Source organism: Tamandua tetradactyla, chromosome 4 (genome assembly GCF_023851605.1).
Source record: "Tamandua tetradactyla isolate mTamTet1 chromosome 4, mTamTet1.pri, whole genome shotgun sequence".
In the NCBI taxonomy this organism is placed as follows: domain Eukaryota; kingdom Metazoa; phylum Chordata; class Mammalia; order Pilosa; family Myrmecophagidae; genus Tamandua; species Tamandua tetradactyla.
In genome coordinates this window covers 56,960,358-56,972,572 of record NC_135330.1, presented here as the reverse complement: position 1 = coordinate 56,972,572, position 12,215 = coordinate 56,960,358, and the positions used below count along the sequence as shown (strand labels likewise).

The 12,215-nt window shown below is 38.2% G+C and overlaps 1 protein-coding gene and 1 long non-coding RNA gene across 3 annotated transcripts in view; one reads left to right on the top strand and one right to left on the bottom strand.

Moving 5' to 3' along the window:
• NR5A2 (nuclear receptor subfamily 5 group A member 2) overlaps window positions 1-4,195 on the bottom strand; it is a 144,416-nt gene extending 140,221 nt beyond the window's left edge. For both annotated transcript variants that reach the window (XM_077157339.1, XM_077157340.1), the window contains exon 1: window positions 3,886-4,195. In XM_077157339.1, the coding sequence (XP_077013454.1) occupies window positions 3,886-3,949 (64 nt within the window). In that variant the 5' untranslated portion in view covers window positions 3,950-4,195. The remainder of the gene's footprint in view (window positions 1-3,885) is intronic.
• On the top strand, window positions 1,928-11,933 carry LOC143680819 (uncharacterized). Its single transcript, XR_013174183.1, has 5 exons — window positions 1,928-2,118; window positions 2,844-2,932; window positions 5,172-5,295; window positions 9,664-9,745; window positions 9,937-11,933. It is a non-coding gene; the product is annotated as an uncharacterized LOC143680819 (long non-coding RNA).
• The last annotated feature ends 282 nt before the right edge of the window (window positions 11,934-12,215 follow it).

Sequence of the window (12,215 nt, the reverse complement as noted above, 5' to 3'; positions counted from 1 at the left end):
CTTGGCTCTCTTGCAGTGCTTAACAGGTTCTCAAGCACAGTCACATTACTTCCAAATAAAACTGCTTACCAAAAACTGCTCATGATTACCTCTATTTAGGTTATTTGGGGTTTAAAAGTTAAATATTTCTTCTTTTGCTTGTCACTCACACAAAAGCACCTGTAACAGAGCTTCCCTAAAGACCAAAAAAGAGGCAGCCTTCTTAATTTGTCTGGTCGATTTTAGTCCCCGTTTCTCCCAGGCCTAATTTCTCAAGTTCACATTGGTGAGATTTCAACTGTTCCCCAGGGCCTCCCCAGAGTGTCATGCCCAGCTGAGGTTCACTGAAGTCAAAAGGATTTTCTTAGAGAAGTTTTTATTCCAATAAGGTGAACAGTGAAGAAGTCCAAGCCAAAGAAGCTACTTTATCTTGATGTAGTTTCTGGGCCTAGGGAAGCAAAGAGTTCTGACTCATGACCAGAAGTGGCTGGCAGAGCTGGGCCACTAGGTGGGGGTCTGCCCCAGAGCCCTTCTCCACCTCAACTCACAATCAAGGCTGAATCCAAGATAACTCTAGACATTGTGTCTGGGTGGAAGGGTCGAGTAAAGAAGAAAAGCATCACCAAGCTTCTGTTCTCCCTTCCTGCATAAATCTGTCTTCTTTACTGATAGTCTAAAAGAAATACTTTAAGTCACAGCTTGTGGATCCAGGCCAGTAAAGAGGAACCTGGTAAGTGCTGACTGGGAGATGGACTGGGGCAAGGAAGGAGAGGAGGCACCAGTAATTAGCTTCCTAGAAGCAACTGGCTGCCCAAGCCCCAGCAGCTAGATTCAGAACACAGGCTTGGTTGACTGAAATTCCAAACTGTTACAAATAATGCTGGTTAGAGGTTAGGGTGACATAAAGGGCTATCTCACTTTCCACTAAATGATATCTCCTTTTATCGAGACACAGAGCTTGCTACAGTTTATCACTGGAATAAAATCAGACTCCAAGAGCGTTAAGGGAAACAGTGTTGCATCACAGCCTCCATACATGTTTGTAATATGTGTTATATACCCTTAGCTATGCAGACATAACTTCCTGTGGATAATGTACAATATTATATTGAATGTGCATGATAATTTCTGTAAGTGCACTTAATTTGAAGTGCTGTACACATTTAATATAGATCAAAGGAGGCACATTGTAGGGGTGGGTCAAAAAACACTTGTTCTCATGTTTCCTAAACACACAGCTTTGGCTTTTTTTGTTTATATGGACAAGTACCTTATATTTATCCTTTTATTTTCTTTTAAGCCTGTTAAACTAGTACTGGAGATCCCAGTACAATCTCCCCATTTGAAAGAAAGAAAATACCTAGGCCAGAAACCAAGAGTCTGACCAGTGTTCCAGAGCTAATAAATTTAAGAGAACAATCCTAGTTATAACCTAAGACTTCTGTAGGTAGGAGCAACAATTTTATCTTATTCTACTTTTCTACATGAGCACACAACTTTCATGGAACCTCCAGTGTGCATAGAAGAAAATGCTGAGCCCAGTTAGAACCCGAGGATATAGCTTTTCAAAGAAACGGTACAACAGTTGACTGAGTGCAGAGTTGGAAACCCTGACTCGTCTTTGCATACACTGGGCTCAAGATTGAGCACCACTCCCAAACCGAGCCCAGCTTGGAATGTGCCATCTCGAAGCCCCCCGGAGGACAATCTCTAGAGCTGCACCCGTGGGTTCTTGTAGTGTGCTCACTCTGGAGAGTGTCAGAAAGACCCCCACCCAAGAGGCAACTCTCCTTCACGGAGGGCCACTTCAATTCAACCATTCAATTTGATGGCTGCGCACTGCCCCTCTCTCTCTCCCTCTCCCTCGCCCTCAGTCTATGCACCCAAGAGCCTCCGCAACGACACCTCGGCGGTCCTTGGAGGCTTCGTCATAAACAAGCGGACCGTCGGTGCCAGCAGCTGCCTGCGGCTCACAGAGATGCTGCAAATGGGAACGCCTCACACCACCTGTTGGGCTGCCCTACCGGAGAGAGGACAAGAGGGTGTGCCTGGGCTCGTGGCTGTGAGCAAGATCCGGGAAAAAGTCTGTTATTAAGGGAAAACTGGCCGGAAGTGCCCGGTCGGATTTAGGGTGTTGGGGTAAGATCTATGAGGCAGGGTGAGGCTTCCTTCAGAATGTCTTTGAGGTGCGGTCCCCAGCAGTCCCTCGGCGCCAGAGGGGCGCTCCGCGCGGGCCTCAGCGACCTGGCCGAGCCGGGACCCGCGGGCGCTTGTTATTTATGCCCAAAATGGACCCGCCTCTTGCCCAACAGAGCCAGCGCCTAGCGAGTGCGGGACGCGGACGGCTACAATTGTGTGCTTCTCCCGTAGCAGAGAAAAGTACAAAAGCGTCTCCTTTCTTTACCTTACCCTCCTTAACTCTCCCCTTAGCCCCCGTTCCAATCCCCGGCCTCTGAAACCCGGTTCAAGAACACCTTTGCTGGCTTTCAGATCTGCGCTCCCGCACCCCTGCTTCCTTCGGACTCCGGGGGAGGGGACAAAGGGGGGGGGGCGGCCGCAGGGGACCCGCGTGTGTGGTCTCCAGATCCCGCTTGCGTCTTTATTCTCAGCCAACAGCCGGGCGGCTGAAGCCGGAGAGCACCCCGTGGCCGGCGCGGGGCTCCCGGCGCGGTTCACCCCAGGCGCGCTTCACCCCAGGCGCGCACCGCCAGGGTCGCCCGCTGCAGGCGCTCTCGCAGGGCGTCCCCGACGCCAGCTCGGATGATCGCCGAGAGCGGTCGGGGGTGGGAAGAGGACCACTCGCAGCTCCCGGCGGCGTTTCTGCCAGGCGGAAAGGATTTGAAATAGTTTTGTTTCTCTTCCAGCTCCTTGCTTGTGTTTCTCGTCTCTTTTATCTGCACAGCAATTGATTCTCTGTTCCATTCCGCAGGCCTTCCCCCCGTGTTTACTTTTCGTAAGTACAGAACTTTTTTTTTTTTTTAACCATTTCCTCAATTGATAGACTTTAGGGTGTCTGTTGGCCCATAAAAAAGGCAATCACTGCGTTCAGTGGAGTCAGCTGGTTACCAAGGGGGGAAGAGAGGAAAGTCCTGAGCCTTGATTTACCTTCTTATTACAGCAGAACCCAAAGCCCAGCGCCTAGCAGGCCTCTGGAAATTCGAAAGGAAATCCTAGTCTGCAAGTCTAAGAAAGTACTGCAAGAAAAGGCATAGGTCCTTCAAAAACTGAGGAAAGGAAGGACGTGATTTTCGACAAAGTAGTTACAGACCACTGGGAGTCACTTCCCTTTAGTCCTTTCCCTTTAGGATTAAATGAATTACAGCATTCTTGCTGTAAAATAAGCAAGTTTGGGATTCTCCTTTTTTTGTTTTGTAAAAAGCAAAAATAGCCTTAAGTACTTATTTCTTTTTATAAAAGCAAAACAAGTTCATTATCTTGAAAATAAGACAGGTTTTTTTTTTGGTATGATTTTATATCTGCCAGAAAAATATTTTCCACAATATCTGCAAATGAATGAAACACCAGTACTGTAGTGTGACAGAACTAGAAATTTCACAAATGTTTGGGATCTGTCTGTTAAAGTTTGATAAATGGTAACAGGTTAACTTCAAATTTCTAATTTTGTTCAAATTCTAGCTTATTTCAGATTTAAAATTATCAGAAAATGTTAAGAATAAAATTCATATGTCATGTGATATGTTTTCCAGATGTTTTAGAATACTATATCCCAACACACTTGCTTTTCTGAGTTGCAAGAAAATGTGACATATATACATGAACTTATTATTGCTTTTAATAAACACAATAGGAAAAGTGGTCTTATAATACAAAACCCATCAATGAAATTAAATTTGTGTATTAAGGTAGAATAGTTAATAGGTGATAAATAGAGCAACTCCTACTTACCAGTAGGCGTAAATCCGTGCTTTAGAGATTCCTGTAAATCCCCAGTATCTGAATTAGAAGACATTCTTGGTGAAATTATAGGCAGTCCTTTAGTTTAAAGCAGAAGTCATTGAGCGAAAGAAGTGCTGTTTGTCAAATTTTGTGACCTTGGGGAAGACATGTCAGACTATAGTAACCCTTAGTGAAAGTTAAGAAAAAGCAAAAAAAAAAAAAAAAAATCTAAGAATTCAAAAAGTTACAAGCAAGTCTTTCCCTGGACTCTGTACTTTTTCCAGCATTAGTGACCTGCTGTAAACCATGTATCCAGTTTCATGATGGTTTCTAATCAGAAGAATGGAAACTTTTGATAGGCTTGGACCAATCATGTGACTCTATGCAGGTTGATAAGAGGACCCTGTTATAAAGTGACAGCAAAAGAGATAAGAACTCTTAGCAGATAATGACAAAGAAATGATTAACCCAGAAGTGGAGAGGTGCTGTGCAGCACAGAGAGTGGAAAGTTGTAAAACTGTGGGGTCAGAAGATCATACTTAGTGGATAAAGACTCCAAACCAGCGTAAATCCACTAACTAAACTTAAGCTTGTGACATGCTCTCTTGATGTCATCACCTCTTTGCATAGAGAAGGACAGACATAGCTCTTCTGACCTCTGTAAATATGTTTTTCATGATAACACTGGCAGACATCAATTCTTTAAGTGATGACTGCAAATATGATTGGCACTTTGAAACACTGCAGTAGCATTTCCAAGCTGGTGGTCACTTATTTTTTTCTTATTTTGGTCAACCAACTGTTTTAGTAAGCTTACTCATTAGATGAGGAACTATCTTTAACTTTTGTATATGTTGGTCAGGAAATTAAAAGGGCAGCCTGTCTCTTTACCCCAATAAAGCAACACTTATATTTTGAGGTTAATACTGGAAAAATTATGAATGCTTAATGCATTCACTGTAATTTTTAAGTTGCTATTCTTTGTTTGCATCCATAGAGAAGATCTGGATCACTATTCACTGAGCTCTATTGAACTCAATCTATGAAAAAAACATTATTCAAGTGACCATAGGTAATTTTAGACACTTATTTCTATTATTTTTTATGTTTGTTTTGACCTTGCAAATGGAGCAAACTCTTTTTCCTCTGAGGGTTTTGGGAAAAACTGAGATATTTATGTACAGAATTCTTCCCAGTCAAAATTTTACTTTTTTAAGATTGTATTTGACTGCATATAATAGAAAAACTAGAATGATAGCGGCTTAACCAAGATATTTATTTCTCTCTTATAAAAGAAGTTTAGGGCGGTAGCGGTACGATGGTGGCTCAGCAGGCAGAGTTCTCACCTGCCATGCCAGAGACCTGGGTTCGATTCCTGGTGCCTTCCCAGTGGGGGAAAAATGGTAAAGAAGGTTAGAAGTAAGTAATCCAGGGATGCTGCATAGCTCTGCAAAGTTGTCTAGGACCTGGGCTTCTTCCATCTTACTATCCTTCATCTCTTGTTCTTATGTTCCAAGATAGTTGATAGAATGCCAGCCATCCCTGCTTCTCAGGAAGCAGAATAAAGAAAGGTGAGAAGAAGCATTCTCCTTTTTAAAGAACACTTCCAGAAAACACCACACAAACACTTTACTTACATCTTACTTGGCAGAACTGTGACAGATTCTCACACTTAGCTCCAGGGAAGGCTGGGAAGTGAAGTATTTTAGCTAACTATGTATTTTACACTAAAAAGACTGGGTGATTACATTCATCTTTGTCAGTTCTTTGCTGTTTATTTCTTTGAATCATCAAACAATAACATGGCATGATACTGGACATATGCTCACATGCATGTTAGAGAATGCACGTTTTCTGTAAAGCAGTTGTTTCCCTAAAAACCGTTTAGTGAGGTACACAGGTGCTTCAGGGGTAGAATGCTCACCTGCCATGTGGGAGATTTGGGTTCAATTCTCTGCTCACCCTCTACCCCCCAAAAAATGTTTAGCACCCCAAAAAGTTTTTGCTTATATGAGCTCTATCAATGAGTATTTTCCTAATTAGAAATTAAAATTCAGAAAAAATTAAAAAGTTTATTAATTCATTAAAAATAGCAATAATAAACTCATTAATACTAAAAAAATAAGCAACAGATTTTTAATTAAAAATAACTTTCCACATTTTTAGAGTGTTTTGAACCACAGAATATAAAAAATGTGTTCTAATACCCTGCCTGAACTCTAGACTCCCAAACTTTTTTTCCTGTGGACAACTGAAGCATAGTACATGCAGGAATATTATAATAAAGTTCTTTTACTTCCCTTCAGTTTCGTCTTCCCCATTTAGGCTCTCAAATAATGAAGAATGTCTCAGACTTCCTAGCTTGAACTATTTAGTATTAAGATAGGGCCAAGCTTTTACTAGTGTAAAAACACTACACTAGTGTTTTTTTGTAGAATCAGTCATCATGCTTTTTTTCCTTTTAATTTTTATTAATGAAACCAATCAACATACAATATGAACATTCTTTTTTATCACATAGTTGTATATTCAACATCATAATTTCTTAGAACATTTGCATCAATTCAGAAAAAGAAATAAAAAGACAACAGAAAAAAATTCATATTCAAATTAAGAGCTAATTTAATTCAAATTAAAAGGGCACTGTTTAATTAAAAAAATAAAAAATAACTTATTTTTAAGCTAAAAGAAAAACTTTCCTAAAACAAAATAATTACTAAAAGAGTGGCATTTTTACAAATCTTTTCAATTTCTGGCTTCATAGAGGAGAGCTAGGTTCTCATATCAGTTTCTGCATTCATTTTTTAGTGATATATCGTTTCATATAATAGAAATATATATTTCTTTTTCTCTTGTACAACAGAAAATATGATCTCACAGCTATGAAGTTGGTTAAGGGAGGAGTAAAAGAGTATTGCTATAGCCTGTTCAGATAATTATGGATATGTTCTTTGAAAATACACTAAAAGTCAACAAGTGGTAGCTTCTTTAAGATTAGTGGAAATGTGGAATCTGAAACTATATCGGTGAAAATTTTTCTACTCTGTTACATTAAAATCTATTGGTCTATTTTAAACTTTGAATGCATTTTTTTATGTATACATGATTTTATAACATTGTACATTGGTCATTTGGAAAATATGGGTTACTGAGTTATTAGGTCTTCCAAATCTTGACGCATTTTATTATACAATATAAGAAATACATATATATTTGCAATTATCACCATTGAGCTCATCAAAAGTTTTTAAGTATTGGGAAGCTGACACACTCATGGTAGCAGACACAAGTTTTCCAAAATTCAAATTTTCACTTGAAAGCTTGAAGTTTATCATTGGGAAAAAAATGTTATCAGTTATTTTCCTTAAAGTAACAAGTTTGTTTCACTCCTAATTGAGGAAATGTCTCCAGAACACCGAAGTCTGAGTAAACATAGTTTGTCTATCAGTCATTCTTTCACGTAAAATGATGTTCCATGAAAAAAGCAGCTTGATCAGCTGGCAACTCAAATGACTACACTAGTGTTTTTTTGTAGAATCAGTCATCATGCTTTTTTTCCTTTTAATTTTTATTAATGAAACCAATCAACATATAATATGAACATTCTTTTTTTATCACATAGTTGTGATAAAAACATTCAACATCATGATCATTTCTTAGAACAGTTGCATCAATTCAGAAAAAGAAATAAAAAGACAACAGAAAAAAATTCATACATACCATACCCCTTACCCTTCCTTTTCATTGATTACTAGCATTTCAATCTACTAAATTTATTTTAACATTTGTTCTCCATATTATTTATTTATGTATTATTATTTTTATTTTTTAAATACAAAAAACACATGCAAACATTTGTAATTTTTTATCATTCCATTCTACATATATAATCAGTAATTCACATCGTCGCATGGTTGCATATTCAGCATCATCATCATTTCTTAGAATATTTGCATCAATTCAGAAAAAGAAATAAAAAGACAACAGAAAAAAATACATACATACCATATCTCATACATACCATATCCCTTACCCCTCCCTTTCATTGATCACTAGCATTTCAATCTACAAAATTTGTTTTAACGTTTGTTCTCCCTATTATTTATTTATTTTTAATCCATATGTTCTACTCATCTGTCCATAAGGTAGATTAAAGAAACATCAGACACAAAGTTAGCCGTATGCTTTGATATAACCACTACACAGTCCTTGCAGAATTGTAAGTAACCATGAACAGTACAATTAAGAGGGTGTCTTAGTTTGCTGGAACTGCTATAACAAATACCATGCAACGGGTTGGCTTAACCATGGGAATTTATTGTCTCATGGTTTGAGAAGCTAGAAACCCAAAATCATGGCTATGCTTTCTTCTGGAAGCCTGTAGCATTCTGGTGCAGACTTATCACAAGCCTTGGGGTTTTACCTTGCGATTGTCCCCCTACCCCATGGTGATCTCTCTCTTGTGTCGACTCTTCTGGTATTCTACTGACTTCCTGCTTCTGATTTCTCTCTGTAGAGTCTAGTTATATAGATTAAGACTTACCTTGGTTCAGTTGGCTGCACACAAATAGGACCTTCAAAGATCTTATTTGCAAATGAGTCCACCCCATGACTTAACATATTCAAAGATAATATTTACAAATAGTTTCACACCTATAGGAACAGGAGAGTGGATTAAGATTAAGAATCTGTTTCCTTGGGGTACAAAATTCAACTACACCAGGAGAAATTTTAATTCTTGTGGCTCAGTTTGTGTTTTGCTTTATTAAATAGCTATGTTCTTGAAGAGTGGTATGTTATTCATTTTTTACAACCCATCTTATATATTGAGTATATAAGAAAAAACTTGAACTTTTTTCTAAAATATAATGATCTGATTTTTAAATGCACTTTTTAATGCACTTTCGTATTTGTACTTATTGTGAAATTGAGAAGAAACGGAATTGTATTAAAATAGATTTATATCATCTTTTGTTAAATATTATGTTATTTTTTCCACTAGGATGTTGAAAAGGAGGCATGTTAGGATTTCTTCTGGGAATAGAAACTTCCTGACCTCACCAGAGTCAGCATCCGAGCTAGGGGCTGCTCGTTCTGACCGTTTTGTGAGGGAATTTGCAGAACATGGGGGAGCTGGGTGCTCACCAGAGGAGCCCAGGGTTTTGGTTGCTGCTACAGCTATGCATCTTTTTGCAACAAATATCAAGATTATTCAAAAATTCACCTCCCCATACTCAGGGTTACATTGTCAGCTGGTTAGAAGACTTGCTCTTTGGATAAACAGTTTTATTCATTTTCTTCAGGGCAATACTGTTAGAAAACTCAAGGATGTTTCTCTGAGTCTTGGAAACTTTTTAGATGGAAGGCATTGGGGTTTGTGAGTGGCAATGCCAAAACAAATGTACCTCTGGCCCAGGACCTAAAACAAAAGACAGATGAACAGAAAGGTGACCAGTTACATCTATACAGTAATATTTGTATTTATTTCCCCCTTACTGACCACATTACAATCCATGGGGCTCAGTTGCTTAAATCAGAATATTTATGAGGCTAAGTTTTTAGTCCTTTGGAGGGAAAAGTTTTAACTTTGGCCAGGACTCACAAATTAGCCCCCTAATTAGGAAAGAACCAATAAAAGACGCTTATTGTGCAGTTCATAAAGAGGGAGTGGACTTTTTTCTGAAATTTCCTTACTGGATGAGGGTACTGGGGAGTTACAATATAAATTTATGCCGTTACCTGGTTTGAAAGCTAAACGTTTCATTTAATTGTATTATTTTCTTTCAGGTTTCGGAAAAGAATCAGCATCTACAGGAACATCAAGTTTTTTTGAGGTTTCAAACCAGAGTAACACCAATACTTTTTAAAAGTAAGTAAATGTGAGGGGAGCACATATGTTTATAGATGATTTGTAACTCAATATATGGGCATTTGGTATGACAACATTTTACACATAAGGTAATGGATTTAGTAGTCATTTATGAAGATTCAAAATTTATGGCCATGTTTTTCTTTATTTACTCAATTGTTGTTTTGTGTTCATTTTCTACTTTATTTCAGTTGAAATATTGGGAAAAAGTATCTGGATGATATAAGGGCTATGTGGAGTGAGATCAGATGGAAGGGCAGTGAGAATCCAGAAAGGTCTTCAACCTCTCTCCCCTGCTTTTCAGCCAGGCTCCTGGCTTTGAACTTTGCCCAATCGGACTCCAATCTTTTCACAAAAAGGACTCACCTCTGTGTCCAGTTCAGGCGGCTTGGATTCTGGATGTCCCCTGGGAATCAGGGTCAGAAGCAGCCATGACCATCACCTGTGATTAGTATGGATGTTAGAAACATCTCGAGTTTGACACCTACATGGTGAACTTTTAGAGGAGACCTGCTCATGGAAGGAAGGTAATTGGCGCTGGTTCACACAAAATGAGAGAACTAGTAATCCTAGCTGTCAGTGCAGAGTCCATTTATAAGCATGCTGGTTTTCCTTTGAGCTATAAGTTATTGTGCACACATAACTAATGCAAACTACTTTGCATTAACAGTATGTTTAGTGTATTTATCTATGTCCAAAAGATTAAATTTTTCTTTTAAATATATAGCAGGTTTAAAAGTATGATTTTAATTGAAACTAATTGTTTCTTCTCCAATATAGATTGAAATCCAGAGGGGACATATATTTTATTAGGCATATTTTACAACTGTAACTACTTTATAATATGTTGGATACATTCGTTAATCTTTGAATATTATTCATTCCATGAAATAGATTTGCCTATTAAATCCTCCCAACACACTGGCAGTAGCCCTAATTATATTCCCTGAGAAACCATGTATTTGGGTTGGTGACTCTAGTGAATTTGAGCATGAGAACACATTCGGAGCTCATGGTAGAATGAAGCAATGTAACAGGGTACTTAGGAGCCTAGAATTGAGGATTGGAATGGTGAGACTCCAGTCCCAGCTTTGCCTCCTACTTAGGTATCATCACCTAGTAATGCTTGGCCTCTTTGAGCCTCTGATTACTCATGAGTCAAAATGGCAAAAATTACAGAATCAAGTAATTTGCCCTTGTGGTGAAAAATGAATGAGATCATATATAAAGTGACCAATGTAGTGCCTGAGACAGAGTTATTAAAAACAAAGATGGGCTGCTTGACTTGGGATGTGAGTGCTACCTACCTCTGATTAGATGGAACTATTTTACAAAATGTACAAAAAAAGTTGAGGAATGCTATCATTACTAGGTTGCCTAACCCCTACCAGAACCTTTAAATTATTATTTGCTATTTGTCACTCTCTTACTCAGTTTCCTGTGACACTTACTGGCATGCTGAGGAAACATTATATTAATGAGTTACTTTGCTCTTTTGAAGCTTATCTCTCAGGCTAATTTAATAGAAATAAGTACTTAGTACTTTGTGAGAAATGAACATATTTTTGTGAAAGAAGGATTGGAGCAAAGTTCACATGTGGTACAAATAACAGGTGCTGGGAATCCAGCCTGAATCACAATTACCAAGTGATTTACTTTCCAACTATGTAGGGAAAAACACACAGCAAATCACTACCACAATTTTTGTTTATTATTATTATTAATTTATTAGAGAAGTTGTGGGTTTATGGAATAATCATGCATAAAATACAGATTCCCATATTCCACCCTCTACTAACACCTCACATTGGTGTAGACATTCGTTACAATTGATGAAAACATATTTTTATATTTGCACTATTAACTATAGTCCATGGTTTAATTTAGGATTCACTGTTGTATACTACCTCAATTTCTATTAATTATTTTTCTCAACAAGGCATAATTTAGCCATTTCCTTTTGGCAAATTTGGGCATTTTCCATTACAGCATTTTGTTCTAAAGACCTTTGCTACCTGACTCAACTCATCAGATACCACCACATAGAGTACTTAGAATAACGCACATTTACGAGGACATGTGTTTAAAATGACAAAACATTATTTGCTTACTTATTTTGGGAAGGATTTGCAAATGGTTGACAGATAAAAAATGACTCCAAGGCATCTTTGCCAAAATCCAAAGGATACTGAACCCATATTGCGTGATGATGTTATAATTCAGTTAATGAGTTACCGTCACTATAAACTTCCTGGATGCTGTCTTCCAAGACCTTGTGACAGATTCATTTGGAACTGATTTTCCTGTGAAATTGGATTTTGGGTGAGCACCTTACATGGACATATGCCAGAAAGGCTTTTTAACTGTGTTTACTGTTTTGGTTTATTCAGTACAAGAGTGCTAAGCCTCTGATCTATCAAATGAACTGATTGTACCCTATATTGGGAAGTTTGTGGAAGTCCTATAAACA